The 26,637-nt window shown below is 37.8% G+C and overlaps 1 protein-coding gene and 2 pseudogenes across 4 annotated transcripts in view; 2 read left to right on the forward strand and 1 right to left on the reverse strand.

The window, feature by feature from the left end:
• The window catches only part of SCFD2 (sec1 family domain containing 2), a 430,823-nt gene that overhangs the window by 370,599 nt on the left and 33,587 nt on the right, over window positions 1-26,637 (reverse strand). For both annotated transcript variants that reach the window (XM_032274167.1, XM_032274166.1), the window contains exon 3: window positions 595-722. In XM_032274167.1, coding sequence (XP_032130058.1) covers window positions 595-722 — 128 coding nt within the window. The remainder of the gene's footprint in view (window positions 1-594; window positions 723-26,637) is intronic.
• Window positions 4,945-5,555, forward strand: LOC116548726 (annotated as a pseudogene). Its single transcript, XR_004267520.1, has one exon. The product of XR_004267520.1 is annotated as a 60S ribosomal protein L19 pseudogene (transcript).
• On the forward strand, window positions 5,094-5,555 carry LOC116548727 (annotated as a pseudogene). The gene has a single exon (XR_004267521.1). The product of XR_004267521.1 is annotated as a 60S ribosomal protein L19 pseudogene (transcript).

Below are 26,637 nucleotides of genomic sequence, written 5' to 3' on the forward strand. Positions count from 1 at the left end.
AAATTCCATTGCAATTGTATTCATCTAATACCAAAGACAAAGCTGAATGTGAAAAAAAAATGAGAAATCGAAAAATTAGGTGTGTAATACTGGTGAAAAAGAAATAGCACTATGCGACTTGACAATTAGCACTGTAAGGATGAGGGATCAGGCCAGAGCATGTCTGCCTGCTCAATTGTTTTCTCAGTACAATTTCATTCATTAATTCTAAAGTAATAAAAGAATTTTCACCCACCATAAGTGGGGGAATGGGGACAGAATGGGAAAAAAAAGGGAGTAGGGGTAGAATATAATTAAGGAGAGATGGTCCAGGCCAATTTTGATAGTTCTAGAATAGATCAACAAGAAACTAAAGTAATTATTCTTTGTAAGCAAAATCTCTCCTAGAATTCCCAAAGCTAACTCCAAGAAAAGTGGTCATTGCTGAGCCCACGGGCAGTGTGCACATATTCATTCGTTCCCTATTCTTTCAACAGTATGCAAAAGTCGTTAATACTTTGACCTAGATTCCGTGTTGGCTAGGTTGGCCCACAATTCAGAACAGGTTTAAATAAGCTTCCCCAGAGGCTGCCTGTATCCTAGGTTTTGGCTTACCCATACTCATCTTGATTGGCAGGTTCTCTCTGCTTGCCGCTTCCACTAGATGTCTCCGAACCTCCATCACTGCCTCTTTGTGCTTGGTGTTCAGTAAAGCTTCCCACAGGGCTTTGGCTGTGGTGTCACTGCAAGAAACCCACAAAAAGAGCTTTAGAATAAATTTCTACTGGATACTGGAAGGGGTTGAAAGCAAAATACTTTTTAAAATGTATTTTCCGAGCATTAATGTCGTCTTTCCTACTGAGAGGCTAAGCATTAGGATTAAATAATGTCTAATTCACATAATCAGCACAAAATATTGAGAAATTAAGGAAACAATAAAATCAAGCCAAAAAAGGGAAGAAAAACTATACTGTGTCATGAAAAGTGTGGGAAAACTATGTGCTAAATTTTTTTTTAAGATTTTGCACTTAAGTCTTTCAGAGTGCAACTCGACATCGCTAGAGTCACGTAAATGTTATGTAAGCCAAAATTAAACGCCTGTCTCAAAATGATTTACCAGTGATAATAAGCAATATATCAATTTGAGATTAAATACTTGCCTGAGAAACACAGCAATCAGCAATGAGCATTTCATTCAAAAATTACTCAATAGACTTCCTAATTAGTAGGCTTCCTAATTAATGAAAATCAGGAATTATGCTAAATAACCATGGCCTGAAGCATCCCACTTTGGTCCTTAGGCTGGAAGGATGGTACTTACTAAAACCTTTACAATTAACCGTTGATAACAGCACGAAGCACTGTATTATATGCAAGGTCTCATCTGGGCTCACTTCCCCAATAGCCTTCTGTCTCACCCAACATGCCAAGTCCAAGTTATAAATGAGAGCAGTGTTCTTTCCGGAAGATCTCTGCCACGTAGCCAAGTATACACATTTGTAGTAACGTTTTAAAAACCGAATACCATGAAACAAGGATGACTTCTGTCCCTTTCTGAAGGCTTTTTCCTCTACTTAAAGCCTTGCTTACCTCCTGCTATCCTCTTAGTAATAGTTCAAAAATAAATACATATTCAATTTAGTTTTAAAGTTATATCTATTAAGATTTTAATTTAGTTTTAAAGTTATACCTAATAAGATATACTTCCAGGTTTGAATTTGATCTGGAATAACAGAATGATATATTTTTACACTGAGTTTTAATGCCTGACACATCATACTCTTTCACTGAACAGTAGTTTTTATTATCATCTATTTTTCCGTAATGAACTAATATTACTGCTCAACATACTCCACTTGTTTGAATCTGATCAAATCTATCACCATTATAATTCTGCATCTAATATTCTTCAGTTTAATTTAAGTAAGCAGGTAAACTACATGCCAAACCCTATAATTGGTTGTGATATAGATTTTTTAAAAAGCTTTGAATGGCATAGTTTGGAAGACAAGCCAGATACAAAAGCAAAGAAATTACTGAAAAGGTTTGATTATAAAATCCATGGTCAATGCTTTCAGAGGTTTTTATGCAAGTATAATCCCAGCAGGGAGGATAGGGACTGAAGAAATGATTTCTACTGGAAATGATGAGCAAGTAAAAAGATACATAAGCTCTAAAAGCAGCCTGAGAAGAAGTTAAAACTCAACCTGGGAAGGCAAATAGTTAAAAAAAAATAAAAATAAAATTCAAGATTGGTCACAAAACAAGAGAAACAAGAGAAAGAAGGACATTTCAGAATGTACAAAATCCTAGGAACATGACCCTGAGGCGCACTATTCTGTTGCATGCCAAGGTACACGGGGAGGGGCAGTAGAAGGAGGGCATAAGACAAGGTGCAGCCACACTCTGGGGATTCTGCATTCCTTGCCAAGTCATGTCGACTTTCATGTGTAGGTGACAGGAAGCCAAGGAGCATGTGATTGATTTCACTTTGAGAAGGAAAGCACAGATCAGTAGTTATGAATACAGTCTTTATCATAATTCAAAAGTAGGTCTGTTTGCTATGGGGCTTTCAGAAAGTTACTTAATTTCTCTAAAGCTCTGGAGGCAGTCGAAGAACCAGCAGAGAATTCTGAGCATGGGAGTTACAATCCATTTCCCAAACTTATGCTCCATAATTGTTCTCTAATTTTAGTCTCAAAAACACCTCTCCACAAACCACAGGGATTTCTCACAGAGTCTCAGTGCAACCCAGAACTTTCAGAGTAGATTGTCACTACCCTTCTCTTTTTCATGAGAATATGTATCTGGCTAATACGTCTCTAAGATCGCAGTAGGTTGGGTAACGTTGTGGTTGCCCCATCAGATTGGTGTAGTGGTTTATAAACTCTGGAGTCAGATAAATCTGGGTTCAAACTCCAACCATGCTCCTCCTCACCCACTCCAAATACATGGCCTCTTAGATCATGCTCCTCTCCTATTCCAAACACAGGCATCTCTTTGTCTCCTTGGCCAGGAACACTCTTCCTACAAATATCTCTCTTTCCCTCCAGGTATCTGCTAAAATGTCACCTTATCAGAGAGGTCTCCCCTTACTGCCCTGCATAAAAGAGTGACAATGCCTATTGCAGTAGTTTATGCTAGCACTCTTTTGCCTCCGTCCCGGGGTTTACTGTTCTGCATAATCCTAATTACCAGCTGACTTATTATGTTTCCATGTTTATTTGTTGGTTGTCTGTCTCTCTCATAAAAGGCGGGGTCCTTCTATGAAGGCAGGGACATTGTTTTACTCATTGCTAATTCTTCACTACCTAGAACAGTGTAGATTTGTGGTAGGTACATTCAGTAAATATTGAATAAATGACACATGTTAATTGTGTAACTATACATAATTAATGCTCTCTTTTTCCTATCTGTGGAGTTGGAAGTAGTAATAGCGAATTCACAGGGTTGTTGTAGGATTAAATAACATAATTTGTTTAAAGGACTTTCCCGATTCACAATAAATGTAAGTTGTGTGGCAGTTTTTGTAGTTGTTACTAGTATTACTATTGTTATAAATGGTATTGTCTTATATTCATAGTCTTTAATTCAATCTGTTCAAGAGCTAGTGATATATTGGATGAATTCATTTACTTAATTACACTAAGTATGTTTGTGAATATAGATGTACTAAAGTCATTTGAAGTTTGTACACCCTTTTCTATTAAAACATTTTAGAAGAAATACGTAGTTTTCATGATTTCTAACAGTGATGCATACTCATGTTTTCTTGAAAATTGTTTTGCTGACATAAACAAATTCTGAATGTCTAGATACGTGTGAGAGTTCCTGATGTCTACTTGCGGTCCTAAACAGTTTTAACACATCATACTAACTTCACATTATACTTGGTCATTTTAAGTTTATCAAGGGTACATTTACAAGTGAATTAAAGTTCTCTGAATAATTGGCACTGAAGAAGGTCCAAGTCATACTTACTGGTATCTCTTTTGTCTCCTGTACCCACTTCTTCACCAAGTCACTCTATTACTGCAATGTGGTAATTCACACATGTACACCTATATCAGCAACTGAGTTGAGTATGGGAGTTAAGTCACTGCCTTTCTCTAATATGCTCATAAAAGTTGATCGAGTAGGCAATATTTCACACAACTGAAATTTCACATGAAATCAACTTCCTGATATTAAATTTTACGTCAAGAAAAGTTCATTGAAATCCACTCTATAACTGCAATAGCAGATTGTATGTAATTGTTTATCATTTCCAACTGTGTAAAAATTTCTGCTTTCCTACTAGGGAAGTAAGCAACACAGAGAGGATGATATGCAATCGCCAGTGTAGTAGATTAGTAGTAGGCAGGCCTGCAGAGTAGCAGGGGCTCAGGTTCTGGACCAAACAACACAAGGTGCTGGTTTTGCCACTTACTAGCTCTAATTCCCTAGGAGGACTTCTCTCTGTACATGTTTTCTCCTCTGTTAAATGGGGACGGTAATAGTATATATTCAATAAGTTGTTATAAGACTCAAATGGGCTAATACGTCTAAAGCACCTAGAGCGAAGCCTGGGGCATAACTGCTACAGTAGTAGGAGCAGCAGCAGCAGTAGTAGTAATAAAAGAAAAATCAAAGGGCAGAATTTTCTTGTAAGATATAGAAGAAAGCCTTTTGTAGAACTGCAGTAGTCTTCCCCTGCCGCTTGTGTGCATATATGTACAATCACTGTCAGCAGCTTCATTTTCTAATACAAAAAGGTCAACAATAGATAATGTAGAATTCATACACACTGAAAACTCCAACTCAAGCCATCTTCCTATATATGACAAGTTGATGTAAAGAATTTTTATTTTTCAGAAATAAAATTAAGAACCTTACTATAGCTTACTTTGAAACTGACAGCTATAGGAAGTTAGTGTTTTTCTTACAAAGATTTTTGGAGCTCTTTCCTTTTGCTGCTGGGCCACAGCCATGAGGATGCTCAGGCTTCAGAAGAGGCTCGCCTCTAGTGTCCTCCACTGTGGCAAGAAGGTCTGGGTGGACACGAATGAGACCAATGAAATCGCCAATGTTAACTCGCATCAGCAGATCCGGAAGCTGATCAAAGATGGGCTGATCATCCGCAAGCCTGTGACGGTCCATTCCCTGGCTCGCTGCCGGAAAAACACCTTGGCCCGCCGGAAGGACAGGCACATGGACATAGGTAAGCATAAGGGTACAGCCAACGCCCAAATGCCAGAGAAGGTCACGTGGATGAGGAGAATGAGGATTCTGCGCCGGCTGCTCAGAAGATAGCGGGAATCTAAGAACATTGATTGCCACATGTATCACAACGTGTACCTGAAGGCGAAGGGGAATGTGTTCAAAAACAAGTGGATTCTCATGGAACACATCCACAAGCTGAAGGCAGACAAGGCCGGCAAGAAGCTCCTGGTTGACCAGGCAGAGGCCCGTAGGTCTAAAACCAAGGAAGCACACAAGCGCCGTGAAGAGCGCCTTCAGGCCAAAAAGGAGGAAATCATCAAGACTTTGTCCAAGGAGGAAGAGACCAAGAAATAAAAGCTCCCGCTTTGTTTGTACATACTGGCCTCTGTGATTACATAGATCAGTCATTAAAATAAAATGAGCCTTTAAAAAAAAAAAAAAGATTTTTTAAAGCAATGACTTTTATTTCAGCTTATCTCTTCAATTTAGTTACTGTGAAATACTGTAGGACCTTTTAAAATTACAATTATTACTTTTACAAGGAGTTCAAATTCTATATTCTATTTCCAGACTGACTTATGAAATGGTTATACAACTTTTGGGTCAGAAGCAAACATTAGAGATAATATTAATCATCTTTATATCTTCAGCAGGACTCTACCTAACCCAGTAGAGACAGATTTAAAAAATCCATTTTTACTTTTTGAAAGCACCTAAAGAAAATTTTATAATATGCCTGAGAAAAACACTACAGCTTCAAACAAACCAAAACTGCGATTAGACATATTTATACCTAATCTAAATCATTTGTGTTCTACTATAAACCTCCTTCATCTTTCTTAATCTTTTATCTTAAGTTCAGGAACAGCTGGTCAACATCTTTTTAATAACCAGGACCACCCAAAAAGAGTTGTTGGGTTTTTTTCCTAATGGCCAAATTAAGAAAAATTTTTGAAAGGTAAATAAAATATAATGTTAAATATAGTTTCAAAACCATGACTCCATTCTACTTCAAAAGCATTTCAGAATGTACAAAACTTCTTATACCTCATTTGATCCTTGCCTCCTGAGCTAAACTATTATCTGAGGCTCCTTAAATCCAATCCAAAGAGCCTCAGAGAAGGCAATTGACTGACTTAAGTACACTCAGCTTGTAAATGGCAAAATCACGACTCATCCTAAGGCAAATGGCTTCTTCATCAAAGAGAATCAATTATGCAGAATGTCAACTTTTTTTCACTTTTCATGTTGGTTTTCTTTTTGAATCCTTAATACCCTTTAAGTTCACATGTAGGTCCCACAAAGGACGGGATGGAACGGAGTGAAAAGTAAAAGTAGATCTACATGAGGTCCTGAAGCAGGTAATGCTCTAAGAATTCTGCACACTTTTGTTTTAAGCAATATCGTATTATTCCCCTTGTGGGTCACCAAAGCCATTGACGGTCACTCGGCTACACAATGCTAGCTTTCCATTTTTATTCAGCCTTTTTCTTTAAATGTTTCCCTCCAAGAAGACTTTGATAAATGTTTAATCATTCTACATATATATCGTTCATATAACTGAAAAGGCAAAAAACTAGTCTAAACTGCCTTACAGGTATCATTTCCAGTCTAGCTCTAACTCTATGTATAGCACGTCCTTGCAAAAGAAAGAAGGGGAAATAAAGTAGCCTCTACTTTTTTGTTTGTTTGTTTTTGAGACAAAGTCTGGCTCTGTCACCCAGGCTGAAGTACAGAGGCATGATCTCAGCTCACTGCAGCCTCCACCTTCTGGGTACCAGTGATTCTCCTGCCTCAGCCTACCAGGTAGCTGGGATTACAGGCACACGCCACCTTGCCAGGCTAATTTTTGTATTTTTGTATTCTTAGTAGAGATGGGGTTTCACTATATTGGCCAAGCTGGTCTTAAACTCCTGACCTCAGATGATCCACCCGCCTTGGCCTCCCAAAATGCTATTATTGCAGGTATGAGCCACCACACCCAGCTGTCTCTACTTATTTTAACACTAATAAAATTGAGACAAAATGAAACCACTTGCCAAACATCTCATTATATTACAAAAATTAAAAAGGAGGGTTAGAGCTCAGGTCCCCCACTGGAAGTGCCAATGGGCTGCTTCTGTAACTTGATTAATTCAGTTAGTCTTTTGGTGCTGTATATCCCCTTACAGGTATTACTTAATGTTATCATTTTCATTTATTGAATACTGAACTATGTCATAGACAGTATGACTATATTGTCTCAGTTAATAACAACAATCTTTCAGGATAAGTATCACTGACCCCATTTCACAAGTGAAAAAAGTGATTCTAAATGAGATAAAATAGTTTACCCAAATTACATGTCTAGTAAATTAGGATTTGAACTCAGGTTTCTATGAACTCCAAAATCCATCTATTAACCACAATTCTACACAATTCTGTAAAATAAAAGGATTGAACTAAAATGCCAATTTCTGAGATTCCTTGGGGTCTCCAACAAGCTATATTTATAAGGTTTCCAGACCAGGCATTGTGGCTCCCACCCATAATCCCAGCAGTTTGGGAGGCCGAGGTGGGCAGATCAACTGAAGTCAGGAGTTTGAGACCAGCCTGGCCAATATGGTGAAACCCTGTCTCTACTAAAAACAAAAATTAGCTGGGCATGGTGGCACACACCTGTAATCCCAGCTACTCAAAAGGTTGAGGTAGGAGAATCGCTTAAACAGGGGAGGCAGAGGTTGTAGTGAGCTGAGATCGCGCCAGTGCACTCCAGCCTGGGTGACAACAGTAAAATTCTGTCTCAAAAAAACAATAAAAAATAAAAATAAAGTTTCCACTATGCTACTCAAACCTCACGTTTCCATTATGGTACTCAAACTTCACATGTACAAATCTTATTAACTTTCCAAAGGTCAGCAAAAGATGAGTGAATATCTCATGCTACAATTCCATTTATTAAACCCCTTTTTCTCTTTCATACATCTAATGATAGCAATCAAAAGAATTAACAACAAAAAAAAATTACCAACAGCTTGTGAAATATAAATTGAACAATTTTCTTCCCTTTTTTCTGTTTCTAAATCATGGTTTCAAAAGAGATAAACCTGAATTCATTGTAGCTACTAGAATACAATTTCATTTATTAAAATAGATTCCTTGAAATATATTACATGAAAGTTGAATATTTGGTTTATGAAATAAAAGTAATTTCTACATTGTCAGTAACTACATAAAATGCCAATACATACTAATTGTCACTTTTTGAAAAATTATCCTGAATCCTTAAAAATCTATTTTTACAAATCGTCATGTTTGAAGTAGACCAATGACATACACATAATAATAACCTGCTACAAAGAGCTCTTTAAGGTCTTTCAAGAAACTATTGTACATGAAAATATGGTCATTTCAGTTCATTCCTGGCTCTTTATTCACGAGAATTACTCATCTCTGAATGAAATCTTAGAAACTGCCTTGAGTTGGCATGTATGTAATGTGAAATGCAATCTGCTGGAAACTAACAGGAAATATTCATCACCAAATAAAATAGAAGACAGCAATAATTTTTAAAAAGTGGTTGAATGTTGAATCATCGTGGTACTCCATCAAGTAGAAGGCATGCAATTAAGAGAAATGTGAAATGTGAATGTACACCATTATCTTGTGACTAAACTTACAGAAATAGTTTCTTCATGGCATGCACGGGAAGTTAAGCTTAATCACAGGATATGCAATAAAAGTCACAGTATTCCAACAGAAATACAATGACAGCAAAAAAAAAAAAAAATTTTCCAACTAATTTTAAACAGAGTGCAAGCTGAGTCATAGTTTTTCACAGCAGGGAATAATGGCTTCCATGAGGGGTGATCTTAATGAGCTCTGAAGGTAGGTTTGCTATTTAAATTATTCACAGAGGCTCCAATAGTCATCTTTCCTTTTGACTACCTTTTAAAACAATTACCTCATTTTTAACAAATGTACCAATTAACCTTCATCTCAATAAAAGCAAAAGCAGCTAAGCACAAGATATGTGTGACAGAATCCCTTGGCACTGGAAAGCAGCCCTTTGTTCATTCTTTCTTTCAAAACATAGGCACTTCCTGTGAGCTGGGCATGATGCTAGACCCATGGCTTTGTGCAGCCTCCCACACTCTGCCTGCATGGAGCTAGCCATCCAGCAGGGAAGGTCAAGCTGAGCACACTCCAGCAGGGTGATAAAAACAGAGACTGGAAGCTCTGGGAGAGAGTAACACTGAACTTGGGCTTGTCAGAGGCATTTGAACCAGAGCAACTCCATCTTGAATAAGGACTGGGTAAATAAGGCTAAGACCTGCTCGGCTGCATTCCCACATGGCTTGGCATTCTAAGTCACAGGATGAGATAGGAGGTCAGCACAAGATACAGATCATAAAGACCCTGCTGATAAAACAGCTTGCAGTAAAGAAGCTGGCCCAAACCCACCAAAACCAAGATGGTGATGAGAGTGACCTCTGGTTGTCCTCACTCATAATTAGCTCATCATATGCTAATTATAATGCATTAGCATGCTAAAAGACACTCCCACCAGCACCATGACTGTTTACAAATGCCATGGCGACATCAGAAAGTTAACCTATATGGTGGCACAAATAATTCACACGTAAAAAAACAGACGAGGTAATACATTAACTGGTTAACCACCATATAAAATAGAGAGTATTTGAGCTTCATCTCAGTATAAACATTTTTTATTCCTATTCTCCATCAGCCCATTAATGGTAATACTATAATCAAGACAAACTTATTAATAATTTCCTCTTAGAAAACACTAAAGCATAAGAAAGACTTTTTCATATGGATTCCTAGTGCATAAATGAATTAACTCAGTATGAGGATTTTAAATTAATAACACAATTAGATTACTTAAAAATCAAACACATATCCCTTCTCTGCCACATTTTTCTGATTCTAAAGGATATACTTTGAGTTCCTATAGGTTACGTACATGACTCAGTCCACAGGCCAGCACTCGCTCCACTGGGGAACTCTAGGCTGGATTGATTACATCTGTATGTTTTGGTTCAAATTCAAGCCATGGAAAGTTAAGGATTAGTTCATGTGTCAAGAAACTTTAAGACAAAGAGTTAGTGACAGTTTTATAGAGGCCCTTAGAAACAAAGGCATCTGCCTGCTTCACCCTTCTGTCACTCACCTCCATGAACAAGGTTCATTTCAATCAGCATAATCTCATATGCAATGATTATTCAGTGACTCCAGTATCTATCACTTTGATGGTGACACCATTGTGTCTATATGCACATTTGTATGAAGCTTCAAACACACTAGCTTGGGAAAACTTGCTGTGTCGAAAATTATTACAACTTGTTTCTTCTTCGTTGGTTTTTGCTTGAGTTTTGGTTCAACTGAAATAGGAATTTATGTTGCTTCTGTTATTAACTATCTTAACTCCCATAGATTTTTTAAAGATATTTTGTACCATCTCCTTTGATACCCTAGAAATATAGAACAGTGTGACAGTGTTGAAGCGTTACAACTCTGGGAAGAGAAAAATAGTTTTTGTTTGTTTGCTTTAGACAGGGTCTCCCTGTGTAGCCCAGGTCAGAGTACAGTGGCACAATCACAGCTCACTACAGCCTAGGCTTCCTGGGCCTAAGTGATCCTGCCACCGGAGTAGCCAGTACTACAAGACTACCATGCTGAGCTAATTTTTTTTTTAACTTTTTGTGGACATGAGTTTTCACTACATTGCCCAGGCTGATCTCGAACTCCTGGGCTCAAGCCATCCTCCTACCTCAGCCTCCCAAAATACTGGGATAACAGCCATAAGCCAATGTGCCTGGCCTTTCATTTTTCATTATAGTCAACCTGTAAAAAATATTATATTTATAGCATTTTCAACGTTGTCAGATAAATAATTCTGTGTGTGTGTCTGTGTGCGTATTGTGTGACAAAAGTAGAGCTCTATGTTGTTGCTTAATTTCTGTGTTCCATGATATCCAAAAACCTGGGGAACCACTTCAAAAAGCTCTGAACAAGGTAAAGAGGGAATCTTCAGGTTTCCTTCTAAGTTTTTGTAGCCACAATTACCTTATTAATAAAGGAGACAGAATTTCCTAGTAAAAACACCAAATAAAGGGATAACAAGCACACAGGTCTTGAATATCTTTCATAAGGAATAGCAAAGTTAGGAAAGCACTGAACAACTTGAACTCACATTCAACCTTCTGGCCTAGAAGCATATCATCCCCTGATAAATGTCTTCAATACTAGTTAAAAATGTACCCAGGGGCCAGGCACAATGGCTCAAACTTGTAATCCTAGCCCTTTGGGGGGCCAAGGTGGGAGGATCGCTTGAGGGCAAAAGTTTAAAACCAGCCTGGGCAACATAGCAAGATCCCATCTCTACAAAATTTTAAGTTAGCTGGGCCTGACAGCACACACCTGTAGTCCTAAATACTCAAAAGGCTGAGACAAGAGGATCACTTGAGCCCAGGAATTTGAGGCTACAATGAGCTATGATCATACCAGTTCACTCCAGCCTAGGTGACAGAATGACACCCTGTCTCTTAAAAAAAAAAAAAAAATGTGTCTAGTATACACAGGAACAGAAATGACTGTAAAGAAGGAAGAAGTTCTTACACTCACAGATGCCTTGAAACAGGAGGCATGGCATGCCACACAGGGCCACAGGGGGAAGCACCAGCATTGGTCAGGTGGCAGAGGGAACAAGGGAAAAACATAGGGGCATGCCTTTATTGTGGTTTCTGTGGGAAGGAATGGCCAAGGCAGGGTAAGCAGGCTGAGCAGGCTTAGGACTTGCTGCTCTAAATCATTTCTGTGGGCTCTGGTTGTCTGGAACCTGGCCCTGGGGTGACAAGGGCAAGGGAACATTGGCTGGTAGCATGAGAGCCCAGTAGAGGGAAAAGGGGTAAGCTCTGGACTGATAAGTTTACATATGAGAGGCTCATTCCCTGGCTAGTTGTTTGCTAGTTCTAGACTCCAGGTGCCAGAGCATCAAAGAAACAGAAAATAAGAGAATACTGTTAATACAAATATTGATACAGTTAACTATATCTTAGTCAAATAAGGCCTAGGAAAGTAGATTAAATAAAATAGTGGCAGATGGAAAGTTTCTTGAGGCTTGCCTCACCAAGAGAAGATGCATATGACCCCCAACCAACAATCATGCCCTCTATCTCCAACCCTAACCCACCCCCCAAAACCTCTTTTCTCACCACAAAAACTCTAACTACCCTCTTACTTTTTGTTTCTGATATTCACTCTCCTTAAGAACACAATATAACCTAGAAACTTACTGCAGGGGTGTGTGTGTGTACGCACACACACGCTTACGTATTTGGGACAGTAAAGAAAAAAGAGAAGACTCACACCTTTCTAGGGGTCATAGATGACAATAATTTTAATAACACTTTCCTAGAAGCTCTCTCATTCTTGAAAGTAAAATGCACTTGAGAGCCATGACCCACCAAAACATAAATGATTAACAAAAATAATGAATGCACTGTTCAATCAAATCACAAAGAATTGGCCGGGTGGGGGGAAAAACAGAAAAAATAAAGAGAGATGAAGGAGTAAAAAATAGAAGAAAAGACACAGGACTGAACTTCAAGTACAATCTAGACCAGCAACAAACAAAGAAGGTTCTAGGTACCACATTTTATTAATTGTAAATGATCTGAATAAGTAAATGAAGTAAAAGGCATCATTGGAAGGTACTTTGTAGATTCAGTGATAGCAGCTCTCTACAGAAAATAGAAATAAAAATAAGTAGGTAAATCTGAAATCCCAAAGGGAAGTCACTATACAAGACTTTTGACTTATTTTTGTCTCCTTTGAGTCTTACAAGCATATATGGTAGAAATTATTATAACCAAATTTTCAGATGAGGGGGCTAAGGTTCAGAAAGCATACACCAACATTAACCCTTCAGTGCAAACAATATTTAACAGGAGTCTTTTGTTTAAGCCACTTTGTTTAGTTTCTTTAAGTGTACTAAAGGGGTATGACTGCTAATTCTCCCCCAAAATCAAACCTGAAGGAACTAAAGAAGAAAACACTGCTAAGCATGGTGGCTCACGCCTGTAATCCCAGCACTTTGGGAGGCCGACGTGGGCGGAAACACAAGATCAGGAGTTTGAGACCAGCCTGGCCAACATGGTGACACCTGTCTCTACTAAAAATACAAAAATTAGCCTGGTGTGGTGGCAGGTGCCTGTAATCCCAGCTACTCAGGAGGCTGAGGCAGGAGAATCACTTCAAACCAGAAGGCAAAGGTTGCAGTGAGCTGAGATCACATCACTGCACTCCAGCCTATGCCACAGAGTGAGACTCCATCTCAAATAAAAAAGAAAAGAAAAAAGAAAACACCAAGACACGGAAAAGTATATGAGAAAATGGCAAACCATGACAAAGCTGAGTTTACACAAAATATGCTAGAATGATTGAGTCTTCGGCTATCTATAAATACAGCTTGCCACATTAACAGATGAAAAGAAAACATACTATTTTTTAAATAGATTCAGGAGAAACATTTCACAGATTTCAACACCAATTCATGATTTAAAATGTTATTTATTTTTATTTTATTTTATTTTTATGAGACAGGGTCTTGCTGTATCACCCAGGCTGGGTGTAGTGGCGTGATCACAATTCACTGCAGCCTCGACCTCCTGAGCTCAAGCAATCCTTTCACTTCAGACTTCTGAATAGATGTGACGACAGGTGCACCCCACCAAACCTAGCTAACTTTTGTATTTTTTGTAATGACAGGGTTTTACCATGTTGCCCAGGCTGGTCTCGAACTCCTGGGCTCAAGTGATCCACCTGCCTCAGCCTCCCAAAGTGTTGGGATTACAGGAATGAGCCACTGTGCCCAGCCCATGATGAAAACATTTCTAAAAATCTTAGTAAAGCAGGATGAGAGCTTCTTTAACCTGATTTTAAAAATCTACAAAATGTCTACTGTGAGCATGATTATAAATGGGGAACCATGAGAAATATTCCCCTTAAAATCAGAAACAAGACAAGAATAGCCACCATCACCACTCCTATTTAAAATCATGTGCAAGACGAAAAAGAAAAAAATATTTTCTCATTCCTAGAAGATATGCAGTCTTGCTATCAGTTTTGTCAAGTACCAAGATCAAAAGAATCAAAACACAAACCAACCTATGATGCCATTAAATGAATAATCTAAACCACAGTTTCCTAAAGAGGCGGTTAGCAAGTTGATTTTTATAAGTCAACAGATGAACATCTTTAGTTGTCATTAATCTGTATTTATGTAAATCACAGAAAATTTAACTAGCACATCAAACCCATGACTATTCAAGTATACAGACATTATTTTAGAATGAGGCTGTAAGCAGGCACTGATCACTTAAGTTTAAAAACAACCAAACAAAACCTTTCATTATAATAAAGTCCAAATAATTTTTTTTAAAACTTCATATTTTAGTCCAAATGCCATTAGTTGGTGCCTAGAGGGGAGTTGTCTTGATATAGCAGTAGAGTTCCTTTAATGAGCAGGCTGGAAATATGTTTGCACAGAATGTCAGAGCCTCAGAGGGGTGAGGAGGTATGGTCTTGGGGAGGTAGTAGACAAACACAGGCTGCTAGGATCCAAGCAGGAAGAGGAAGATGTCTGCATGAAGAGCCCAAGAGGGCTGGTGGGAACATCAGAGTGCAGCCTGAATAAGGGGGCATCCACATGGGATGAAGGGTGGCAGCAGTCTGACCCAGAGCCAAAGTGGAATAAGAAAAGTGTCTGTATAGGGGCGGGTAGCTGCAGCCTGGCTCAGGATGTCAAAGGCCAAGTAGAGTGAGAAGGATACCCACACCAGGAGTATTGGCAGTGGCAGCCCAGAGCAGGTGAGCTGGCTGAGAGCGGTGAAGAGGAGTCCAATGCAGAAGCAGGGCAAACCAAAATATCAGAGCCTAAATGGTACATGGAGTCTCCATGCAGAGCATGGGGCAGGGTGCTGTGTATGTTGGAGACCAGGAGGGATGGAGGCAGCATCTACATAGAAGAGGAGGAAAAGGCAGCAATGGTGACACTATATTGGTTAAATACAGGAAACTGAGAAAAATAAGTAAATCTATTGAGGGATAAGAGGGCCAGATTACTTACTGTTCAAGAAGTAGTTACAAATATGCAAAAGGAAAAACCTAGAATGAATCCTTGTGAGGCTGGCTTAGAATTGCAAGTATTGATGGGAACTCATAGTTGTCAATATACAGAGATTAGCATAGAAATAAAGATTGGTGTGTGTGTGTGTGTGTGTGTGTGTGTGTGTGTGTGTGTGTGTGTGTATAAATTCCTTAGCTGTGTCCACTGTGAGGGCCTGGGAACAGTGATATACCAAAAGCAGCAAGCACACTGAGAGCCCAGATCCTGGTTTCCAAATATAATTCTCCACCAAAAAGACTCAGTACTCTTAGAAAAATGACTGATTTCAGGACTAACTAGAACAGGTAAAAGATGTATTTGAAATATACCAGAAAGTATTAAAATGCTCAAAGAGGCCAGGCACGGTGGCTCATGCCTGTAATCTTAGCACTTTTGGAGGCCGAAGTGGGCAGATCACAAGGTCAGGAGTTCTAGGCCAGGCTGGCCAGCATGGTGAAACTCCATCTCTACTAAAAACACACACACAAAAAAAAATGTTCAAAGAATCATAGTTATATACCAAAAAGACAGGGAAGTCAGGGGATCTCATTGACCAAATATGGGACAATATTAACATCAAAGTAAATAATAAAAAATGAGTTATAACCCATTGAATAAAATATGAATCTATTAGGTTATGCTAATATATACAAATAAAAAATACACACACACATACATACATACATGTGGAGAACAGAGAGCTTTATCTTACCATAAAACATCAATTAAGAAATGATGGAATTAGAAAAATCACTATTTCAGCCATCACAGAAATAATTCAGCCAGGAAATAATAGATGTTAAAGCAGTGGGTTAAAGTTTGATGAGGAAGAGACTATTTACATAATCTCAAATGCCTCCTTTATTCAAGTGATCAAAGCTAACATCACCATAAGAGGACAAATTTAAATTATGTTCCACCTGATGGGAGGCAGTAAAAAGAACACAGGCCGGGCACAGCGGCTCATGCCTGCAATCCCAGCCCTTTGGGAGGCCAAGGCAGATGGATCACTCGAGGCCAGGAGTTCAAGACCAGCCTGGCCAACATGATGAAATCCCGTCTCTAAAAAAAATACAAAAATTAGTCAGATGTGGTGGCATTCACCTGTAATCTCAGTTCCTTAATGGCTGAGGCATAAGAATTGCTCAAACCTGGGAGGCTCAGGTTGCAGTGAGCCAAGATTGTGCCACTGCACTCCAGCCTGGGTGACAAAGCGAGACTCTGTCTCAAAAAATAAAAAAAAAAAAAAACTCACAGTTTCACTTCCGTGATATTCCTGCCAAAAATACATAACCTGAATCTAATTGTGAGGAAACATCAGACAAACATAAACTGAAGAACATTCTCAAAAATAACTGGTCCATACTCTTCAAAACTTTCAAGATCATGAATGTTAAGTAAAGGCTGAAGACTAAGGAGGCATGACAAGTGAATGCAGCATGTGCTTCTGACTGACATCCTTTTGCTCTTAGAGGACGGTATTGAGACAAATGGTGGAACTTGTCTAATCTACAATCTATATCTATATTCTAATGAGGATAGTAGTCTATCTGTTATTTTTTTAATTATGATTATGTTAGAAAATATCCCTTTGAGAGAAACAAATATTAAAATATTTGGGAGTGATGGGCACCATGTTGGCAAATTACTTTCAAATGGTTTAGGGGAGGAGAAAGTTTGTTTTCTTTTTTTTTTTTTTTCTTTTTTTTTGGGACGCAGTTTCGCTCTTGTTACCCAGGCTGGAGTGCAATGGCGCGATCTCGGCTCACCGCAACCTCCGCCTCCTGGGTTCAGGCAATTCTCCTGCCTCAGCCTCCTGAGTAGCTGGGATTACAGGCACGCGCCACCATGCCCAGCTAATTTCTTATACTATTTCTGAAACTTTTTGTATGGTTAGAACTATTAATACATTTTTTATAAAGGAATCAATCAATTCAAAAAATACCAAGCAGCTAAAAGATAAACGTTGAGTATGTGAATGACGTGTTCTCCAATCAAGTTTAGAAACACTACTCTAAGTAAATGTAAGGAGAAGACGCAGCCATACCAAGCACCTAAATTCTCACAACCCTTCTTCTAGGTTAAAAATTATGCTGGGTATTATAAAAACAATTTAAATTAAAAATGCTCTGAGTAATCTCTTTGTATAAAATATAAGCTCTGAGGATCTGAGATTTCTTCCTTAGGGAAACTAATATATTTAAAGCACGGGAATCCCTGAAGCAAAGAAAATTCTAAATTACAAGTAAAGCCAAAGTCTAGATTATGTAAAGTCCACAGAGACTCTTATATTGTACTCCTCATAAAAACGGAGCAATATAGTCATGGACTGGTGTCGGATAATACGGGTCTTGGCCATATTCTAAAATTCCCTTTTCTCATTTTACAATTAATATGGCCCATAAAACAATTACCAAAATTGAACCCTAATATTGGAAAAGTCATAATTGAAATAGTTATGCTATGTAATACCCAGTGATAAAAATCCCACAGAAAACAAAAACAGAAACAAAAGGTAAAGATAATCCAGATAGAAAAAGAAAGTGATATTATTCTATTTATCGAATAACGGCTTTCTATAAATAAAGTAAAAATATAGAAACTTCTTTTAGAGTAAAAGAAAAAAAGATGAATTCTGTAATCAGAAGCTGAGCTCAAAATCAATTTTGCTAGCTCTAACACCTTCAACAAGGTATACTACTACAAATCACAATTTTCTCATTTATTTTTTCCTTTCTTCCTTTTTTTTCTTTTTTCTTTTCTTTTCTTTTTTTTTTTTTTTTTTTGAGTTGGGGTTCTGCTCTGTCACCCAGACTGGAATACAGTGGTACAATCATGGCTTACTGCAGCCTCGAACTCCTGGCCCAAACAATCTTCCCACATTAGCCTTCTGAGTAGCTAGGACTCTAAGCACTACATGCAATTAACTTTTTTCTTTTTCAGAGATGGAGTCTTGTTACATTGCCCAAGCTGATTTTGAACTGGCCTCAGTGATCCTACTATCTTGGACTCCCAAAGTTCTGGAATTACAAGCATGAGCCACTGCCCCCAGCCAGTTTTCTCATTTCTAAAAGCAGAAATGAATGAGGGCTCTGGTTTCTCCGTACAATAAGTACAGGAAAATGTGCTCAGTATCCTTGAAGCCTATGTAATTGGAGGAAAAAAAAAAAAGAGAGAGAAAATGTGCTCAGTATCATTAGCCATGAGGAAAATGCAAATTCAAACCACAATGAGCTACCACTTCACACCCATAAGAAGAACTAAAATTAAAATATTGGATGTATTAGTCTTCTTGGGTTGCCATAAAAAATTACCATAAACAGGGTAGCTTAAACAACAGAAATGTATTTTCTCATAGTTCTGGAGACTAGAAGTCCAAGATCAAAGTTTCAGCAGGTCTGGTTTCTCCTAAGACCTCTTTCTTTGGCTTGCAGATGGCCCACTTCTTGTGTGTTCACTTGGTCATCCTTCTGTGCATTCATGTGTCTGGTATCTCTGTGTGTGTCCAAATTTCATCTTCTTGTAAAGATACCACTCAGAATTGGATTAGGGCCTACCATAAGAGCCTCATTTTAACTTAATTACCTATTTAATGGGCCTATCTCAAAATACAGTCACATTCTGAGATACAAGGCATTAAATTTTCAACATATGAACTTAGGAGGAGGACATTCAGTTCATCATAATGGAAAATATCAAATGCTGGCAAGAATGAAAATCAACCAGAACTCATAGGTATTGCTGGTGGGAATAAAACGACGTGTACCAACCCATTTCTACTGAAATGAAAGTAAAGCCCATAAATTCAATGGAAAGGAAAAAGAAGTCATAGTATAGCCCCCTTCCACAAAAATGCTTGCTTAAGAATGTTTATAACAGCAAAATACTGGACACAGTACAGGTTTCCATCAACAGGAAAATGGTAAGGTAAACTGAGGTAGATTCATGCAATGAAATACTACTATGTAGCAAAGGAGATAAAAGCAATGTGGAAATATTTCAAAATCTTTATGCCTAGTGAAAGAATTCCGACACAAGAGTATACACTATATGATTCAATTTTCGCATTTCACAATTTTATAAATATTATAGATTTTGCTTCAGTAAAAAACACATAAACAGACTATTTAATAATATGCCTTTCAGATTATCCAGATGGGTCCAATGTAATTACAACAGCCCATATAGGAGGGATACAAAAGGATTCAGAATTAGAGGAAAAGGTAATGTGAAAACGGAAGTTCAGATTTAAATGATGTGGCTATAAGCAAAGGAATACCAAGTTAGCCCAAGAAGCTATTAGAGGCAAAGAATAGATTCTACTCTAAAGTCCAGGATGACCCAGCCTGCTGATACTCTGATTTTAGGGCTGTATGACTGAATTCAGACTTCTGACTTCCAGAACACTAAAATAATAAATTTGTATTGTTTTAAGCCACTAATTTATGGCAATCTGGCATAGCAGCAATGAGAAACTCATACGCCTATTATTGGCATCCCAGAAGAAGAAAAGAAAGAGGATGAGACTAAAAAAGTACTGGAAGAAATAATACCTGAAAATTTCTCAAATTTGCAAGTCATAAACCTACAGATGCAATACGCTAAATGAACCTCAAACAGAATAAACCCAAGGAAATACAGACCAAGACATATTATAGTTCAGCTTCTGAAAACTAAAGGCCAAGGAAAAATTCTGAAAGCTGTAAGAGAGAAAAGATACCTTAACTATAAGAGAAAAACAATTTAAACAACAGCAGGCTTCTCATGAAAGAGATGGAGACCAGAAGAAAGTAGTACATTTTTCTAGTGCTGAAAGAGAAAAACTGCCAACCCAGACTCCTACACCCTGTGATAACATCAAAATATTCTCAGATGAATGAAAACTAAAAGATTTTGTTGCCAGCAGATCTACTCTAAAAGAATGGCTAAAGGAAGTTCTCTAAACAGGGGAAAAAAAGAAATCTTTAAACATGAGAGAAAAAAACACAGTGAACAAAAATATAGGTAAGTACAATAAACTTTCCTTCTTTGCTAGAGGTTTCTAAACTGTTTGATGGTAGAAACAAAACTTATACTCCAATGTGATTCTAAATGTAAGTAGCAGAAATATTAAAATGATTATATCACATGTATGAGAGGGTAAAGGGAAGTTAGGACAGCTAATGCTTCTATACTTCTCTCAAACGGTTAAAATTACATCAGTAGATTGAGATAAGTTATTATATGTTATCATATATAAATGTGTATATGTTATATGTAAATGGATATTACATATAATGTATATGTAATAGGTGTTACATAATATATATGTATACAACATATTGTATATAAGTTGTTATACATAATAGCTAGTGTAACTACTGAAAAACTGTATTAAAAGATACATACAAAAACACTGTTAGGGCTGGGAATGGTGGCTCATGCCTATAAACCCAGAACTTTGGGAGGCCAAAGCGGGTGGATCACCTGAGGCCAGGAGTTCGAGACCAGCCTGGCCAACATGGTGAAGCCTGTCTCTACTAAAAATACAAAAATTAGCTAGGCATGGTGGCACACACCTGTAGTCCCAGCTACTCAGGAGGCTGAGGCAGGGGAATCACTTGAACCTAGGAGGCAGAGGTTGCAGTGAGCCAAGATCATGCCATGGCACTCCAACTTGGGCAACAGAGCGAGACTCTGTCTCAAAAGAGAGAGGGAGAAAAAAAAAAAAAAAACACTGTTAGATAAATGGAATTCTAAAAAAATGTTCAAGTAACTCACAGAAAGGCTGGATAAAAGAAACAGGTAAATGAAAAATGGAGACTACAAACAGAAAACAAAAACTAAAATGGCAGGGTGGAGTACTAACATATCAGAGGTTTTGTTAAATAGTCTAAATATGCCAATTAAAAACAGATTGGCAGACTGGATTAAAATACATCACCCAACCACATGAGTTTTATGACAAACTGGATCAAATACAATGACACTGGCAGGTTGAAAAATAAAAGGAAGTAAAAAGATATACTGTGCAAACATTAATCAAAATAAAGCAGAAGTAGCTATCAATATCAAATAGGCTTCAGAGCAGAGAAAACTACCAGAGATAGAAAGAGACATCTTATAATGATAAAAAGTTCACTATACCAAGAAGACATAATGATCCTGAAGTCCATGCACCAGACAACAGATCTGAAAAATATGAGAAGCAAAAACTGACAGAACTGAAAGGAAAAATAGAGAGATTCACAATTATAGTTAGAGATTTCATTATCCCTCTCTCAACAATTGATAGAACAGAACAACTAGACAGAAAATCAACAGCAATACAGAAGAACTCAAAAACAACATCAACAATAACATTATATATACTTTTCAAGGGTCTGTGGAACACATATCAAGATAGACTATATCCTTCCATAAAACAAAACTCAACAAATTTAAAATACCTGAAATCATATACTATGTATTCTTCAAACACAGTGGAAATAAACTAAAAATAAATAACAGAACTATAACAAGAAAAAAATCTCCAAACCCTTGGAAACTAAATAACACACTTCTAAATAACCCATCAATGAGAAAGTCTGAAGAAATACAAAATAGAATAAAAATGAAACTAAAACATATAAAATTTGTGAGACACAGTTAAAGCAGTACTGAGAGGAAATTTTATAGTACTAAATGCATACATTAGAAAAGAGAAAAAATCTCAAACCAACAATCTAACCTTCTCTTAATAACCTAGAAAAAGACAACCAAAATCAACTCAAAACAAGCATAGGGACAAAATTAAAAAGATAAAAGTAGAAACCAATGAAACTGAAAACAGAAAAAAACGTAGAAAATCATTGGAACAAAGAATTGTTTCCTTGAAAAAAAAATCAATAAAATTGACAAACTTCTAGCAAGACTGACAAAGAAAAGATAATCCATAAATTACTGATATCAAGAATAAAACAGGAGAGATCAATACAAAACCTACATACACCAAAGGGGTAAGAAAGGACTGCTAGGAACAACTCTACGTATATAAATATGGTGTTAGGTTAAGTGGACCAGTTCCTTGAAAAATACATATTGGGTGAATCACAATTTGCCCAATATGAAATAGATCATTAAAACAGTCTTACAACTATTGAGGAGATTAAATTCATAATTTGAAACTCCCAAAATAGACATTTCCAATTCTAGGTGACTTCCCAAAGAATTCTATCAAGTACTTCAAAAGAAGTAACACCTTCCCACACAACCTATTCCAGAAAATAGAAGAGAAGGAAATACTACGAAACTAATATTACTGTAATACAAAAACCAGACAAAGACAGCAAAAAAGAAGAGAATCACAGAACAATTTCCCTCCTGATTATAGATCCAAAAACACTTTAAAAAATATTACCAAATAGAATTCAACAACATACACAAAGAAATTGTACACCAAGACCAACTAGAGTTGATTCCAGGGATGCAAAGCTGGTTAATAGTTTTAAATCCATCGATGTATCCCATCATATTAGCAGGTTAAAGAAGAACAACCACATGATCATATAAATCAATGTTTAAAAAAGCATTTCACAGAATTCATGATTAAAACTCTCAGCAAAATAAAAATAGAGGGACACTTACTCCACCTGACAAAAAGCATATTCAAAAAACTCCCACAGTTAACATTATACTTGATGGGGAAAGACTGAATGCTTTCCCCTTGATATCATAAACAAGGATGGGATGTTCAGGCTTACCATTCTTATTCAACAGAATTCTAGTCAGGGCAATAAAGCAGATAAGGAAATATAATACACACAGGTCATAAAACAACAAGTAAATCTGTCTCTATTTGCAGATGACATGATAATCCAACAGAAAATTCATTGTTAGGGTTAGGGTTAGGGTCTATGAAGAGACTCTGTTAAGAGGATGAAAAGATAAGTTATAGACCAGGAGCAAATATTTCCAAACTACTTATCTGACAAAAGCTTATTCAAAGAACTCTCAGGCTGGGCTTGGTGGTCACACCTGTAATACCAGCACTTTGGGAGGCCAAGGCAGGTGGACCACTTGAGGTCAGGAGCTGGAGATCAGCCTGGCTTACAATGTCGAAAACCTGTCCTACAAAAAATACAATAATTAGCTGGCTGTGGTGGCACATGCCTGTAGTCCCAGCTACCTGGGAGGTTGAGGCAGGAGAATCACTTGAATCTGGGAGGCAGAGGTTGCAGTGAGTTGGTATCCTGCCATTGCACTCCAGCCTGAGCCACAGAGCAATACTCTGTCTCAAAAAACAAACAAACAAAAAATATCTTAAAGCTCAAAAGTAAAAACAAAATTCAATTAGAAAATGGGCCAAAGATGTGAAAAGAAATTTTTAAGAACAGTACATGCAGATGGAAAATGAACACGTGAAGAATGTTCAATATCATTAGCCAGCAGGAAAATGCAAATCAACACCAAAATGAGCCATCTTTGAATAACTAATCCTTTCCCAAGGCCACAATTTTCTAGCCCCAGATATCCAGAAGAATCTCAGCTTACTTTAAAGAGGTCTATGCTTAAAAGACATCTTGGAATGGCTTTTTCTATCTTTCCACACTCCACCTCAATACCCCAAATCCCTACTCACTCTTGATTCCCTTACTTGGTTTTATTTGCTTATCTCCAGCTGACATTAGATTACAAATTCACTTGTTTATCTGTTTGTTAACTGTCTCCCCTATCAGAATAAGTTCCATGAGGGCAGAGGTCTTGTCTTTATCAAGTGCCTGGCACACAGTGGTCAATTAATAAATATTTTGAAAAACAAATTCCAACACACATCCATGCTTGGAGGGTTTGCTTCTGTATTTCCATCCATGATACGTCACCTAAATAGCTTCCTGGATTTCTGACCTTGCCTGCCTTGAGCCCCAAAGACGCCTCCTTTCATTGTTAAAACCCTTTGAATTACTTTGTTCTCCTTCCAGCTGTGCTAGAAGGGCACCTACCTGTACCCTGTTGATCCCATCTACCCAACTGACAGCCATTGTCCCAATGTGACATCATTATTAAAAGGCAGAGATAAAAGGAAAAAAGGAAATGGGCCCTCAGGCAAGAATAGCAATAGATGTTGGAGGTGAGCTAGAGCTGTGGGGACAATCTGGGCAGTGCTGCTGAACACACTCTGGTCTATATAACGTAAGATTTAGAAACATTACAATAAAGGTTGTGATTGGTTAACTCATCAGGAATTACCTTTTTAAATTGTTATTCACTTTTACTTGGCAGTAAAGATCAACCTAATTAGGAACTGCAATAAATTACTGTACTTGTCATTCAAATGTAATGAGCCTTTCCATTCCTCCTCTTCCATTTTAACTAACTTCAGAGGGTTCTTGTCTTCGTTGAAAGGAGTCATAGTTTTCCATTTAGATTATGAATTCCCAAGCCACAGTGGCCCGAGTTGAGTCTTCCTACAACACAGATACCACAAACATTTTAAAGTTTCAATATGAAAAAGATTAAGCGGTTTGAATGCACATTCCTTAACTAACAAATACAATGACAGGGTAGCAATACGTCAGCAATTATAGAACAAGAATTTCTACCTTCAAACATTCTTTTCTTAATATGCATTTTAAAAGGGAGAATTCTAGAACATATATCTATTAAACATAATTATTTATCAAGAAATAGAACTTAAAATGTCTCTGGTACATTAAAATGTTTAAATATTTCTTAGTAAACATGTTTATCTCTTCATTTTCATTTTCAGAAAAGAATCCTGCTTTACTTCACCACACCATTCACAAATTGTTCATTAATTCTATTTTTTAAAGCTGTAACTGAGCCCAGATGATCTTTAGGAGAAAAAGTTAAACATAGCAAGCTGCATGCTGAGAAGAAATAGGCCTTTCTCCTTCCAAATTTGCAACGTTTACCTGAAGAGTACAAAAACAAAAAAAGTCACCTTTGTAAGGACGACAGGTGAAGATGAGAAACCCATGGCCTGTACCAACAGCAAGTTCATAACGCTGCTGTGTGAAGATACACCCTCTGTGTGCTGGTTATCCAACTTAAAGCCAACACTTAATACGTAGTTACTTAACATGTTCATCCAAGTTCAATAATTCTATCAGAGACATTTGAACCAGAGAAACTCCATCCTAAATAGGGGCTGGTAAAATGAGGCTGAGACCTACTAGGCCGCAGTCCCAGATGGATAAGGCATTCTGAGTCACATGATGAGATAGAAGGTCATCAGAAGATACAGGTCATAAAAACCTTGCTGATAAAACAGGTTCCAGTAAAGAAGCTGGCTAAATCCCACCAAAACCAAGATAGCGATGAGAATGAACTCTGGTTATCCTCACTGCTACACTCCCATCAGCACCATGACAGTTTACAAATGTCAGGAAGTTACCTTATATGGTCTAAAAAAGGGAGGCAGGAATAATCCACCCTTTGTTTAGTATATCATCAAGAAATAACCATAAAAATAGCAACCAGCAGCCCTCGGGGCTGCTCTGTCTGTGGAATAGCCATTTTTTTGTTCCTCTACTTTCCTAATAAACTTGTTTCACTTTATGGACTCACCCTGAATTCTTTCTTGCATGAGATCCAAGAACCCTCTCTTGGGGTCTGGATCAGGATCCCTTTCCTGTAACACCATCTCTATAAAAATCTTCGAGGCTACACATTCGAGGCCAGCCTGGGCAACATAGAAACCTCTCATCCATTAAAACAACAACAAAAAAAATTAGCCAGGTGTGGTTGGTGGTATATGCCTGTAGTAGCAGCTACTTGGGAGGCTGAGATAGGATGATTGCTTGAGCCCAGGAGGTCAAGACTGCAGTCAGCTGTGATTGTGTCACTGCACTCCAGCCTGTCTCAAAAATAGAATTAAAAAAAAAAAAAAAGGGAAAATGGGAATCCATCAGAATCATGAAAAACCCTCCAGATCCCAAGGAGGAGAACACAGGCAAACAGCCCTCAGGATAGCATCCGGCTGATAAGAGTGAAGCGCCGCACGTGAGAGTGGCAGACAGCCTCCCTCCACGACTCACTTTCCCTCACAGTATCTCCATGCCAAGGGAGGGTACTTCATTCCTCCCAAGCCCTGGAGCTAACTTGAGAAGGGGCATGGAGATACTGTGAGGGAAAGACACCAGAAAAAGCTACAGGCATTTTCCCCAACTTGGAACTAAGAGCAGGAGGTGAATTTTTAAAATTTATCTATCTATCTATTTTTATTTGAGACGCGGTCTTGCTCTGTCACCCAGGCTGGATTGCAGTACGTTAACACAGCTCACTGCAGCCTCAGCATCCTGGGC

The sequence above is a fragment of the Sapajus apella genome, unplaced genomic scaffold (assembly GCF_009761245.1).
Source record: "Sapajus apella isolate SASKATOON/1434 unplaced genomic scaffold, GSC_monkey_1.0 scaffold5, whole genome shotgun sequence".
Taxonomy (NCBI): Eukaryota; Metazoa; Chordata; class Mammalia; order Primates; family Cebidae; genus Sapajus; species Sapajus apella.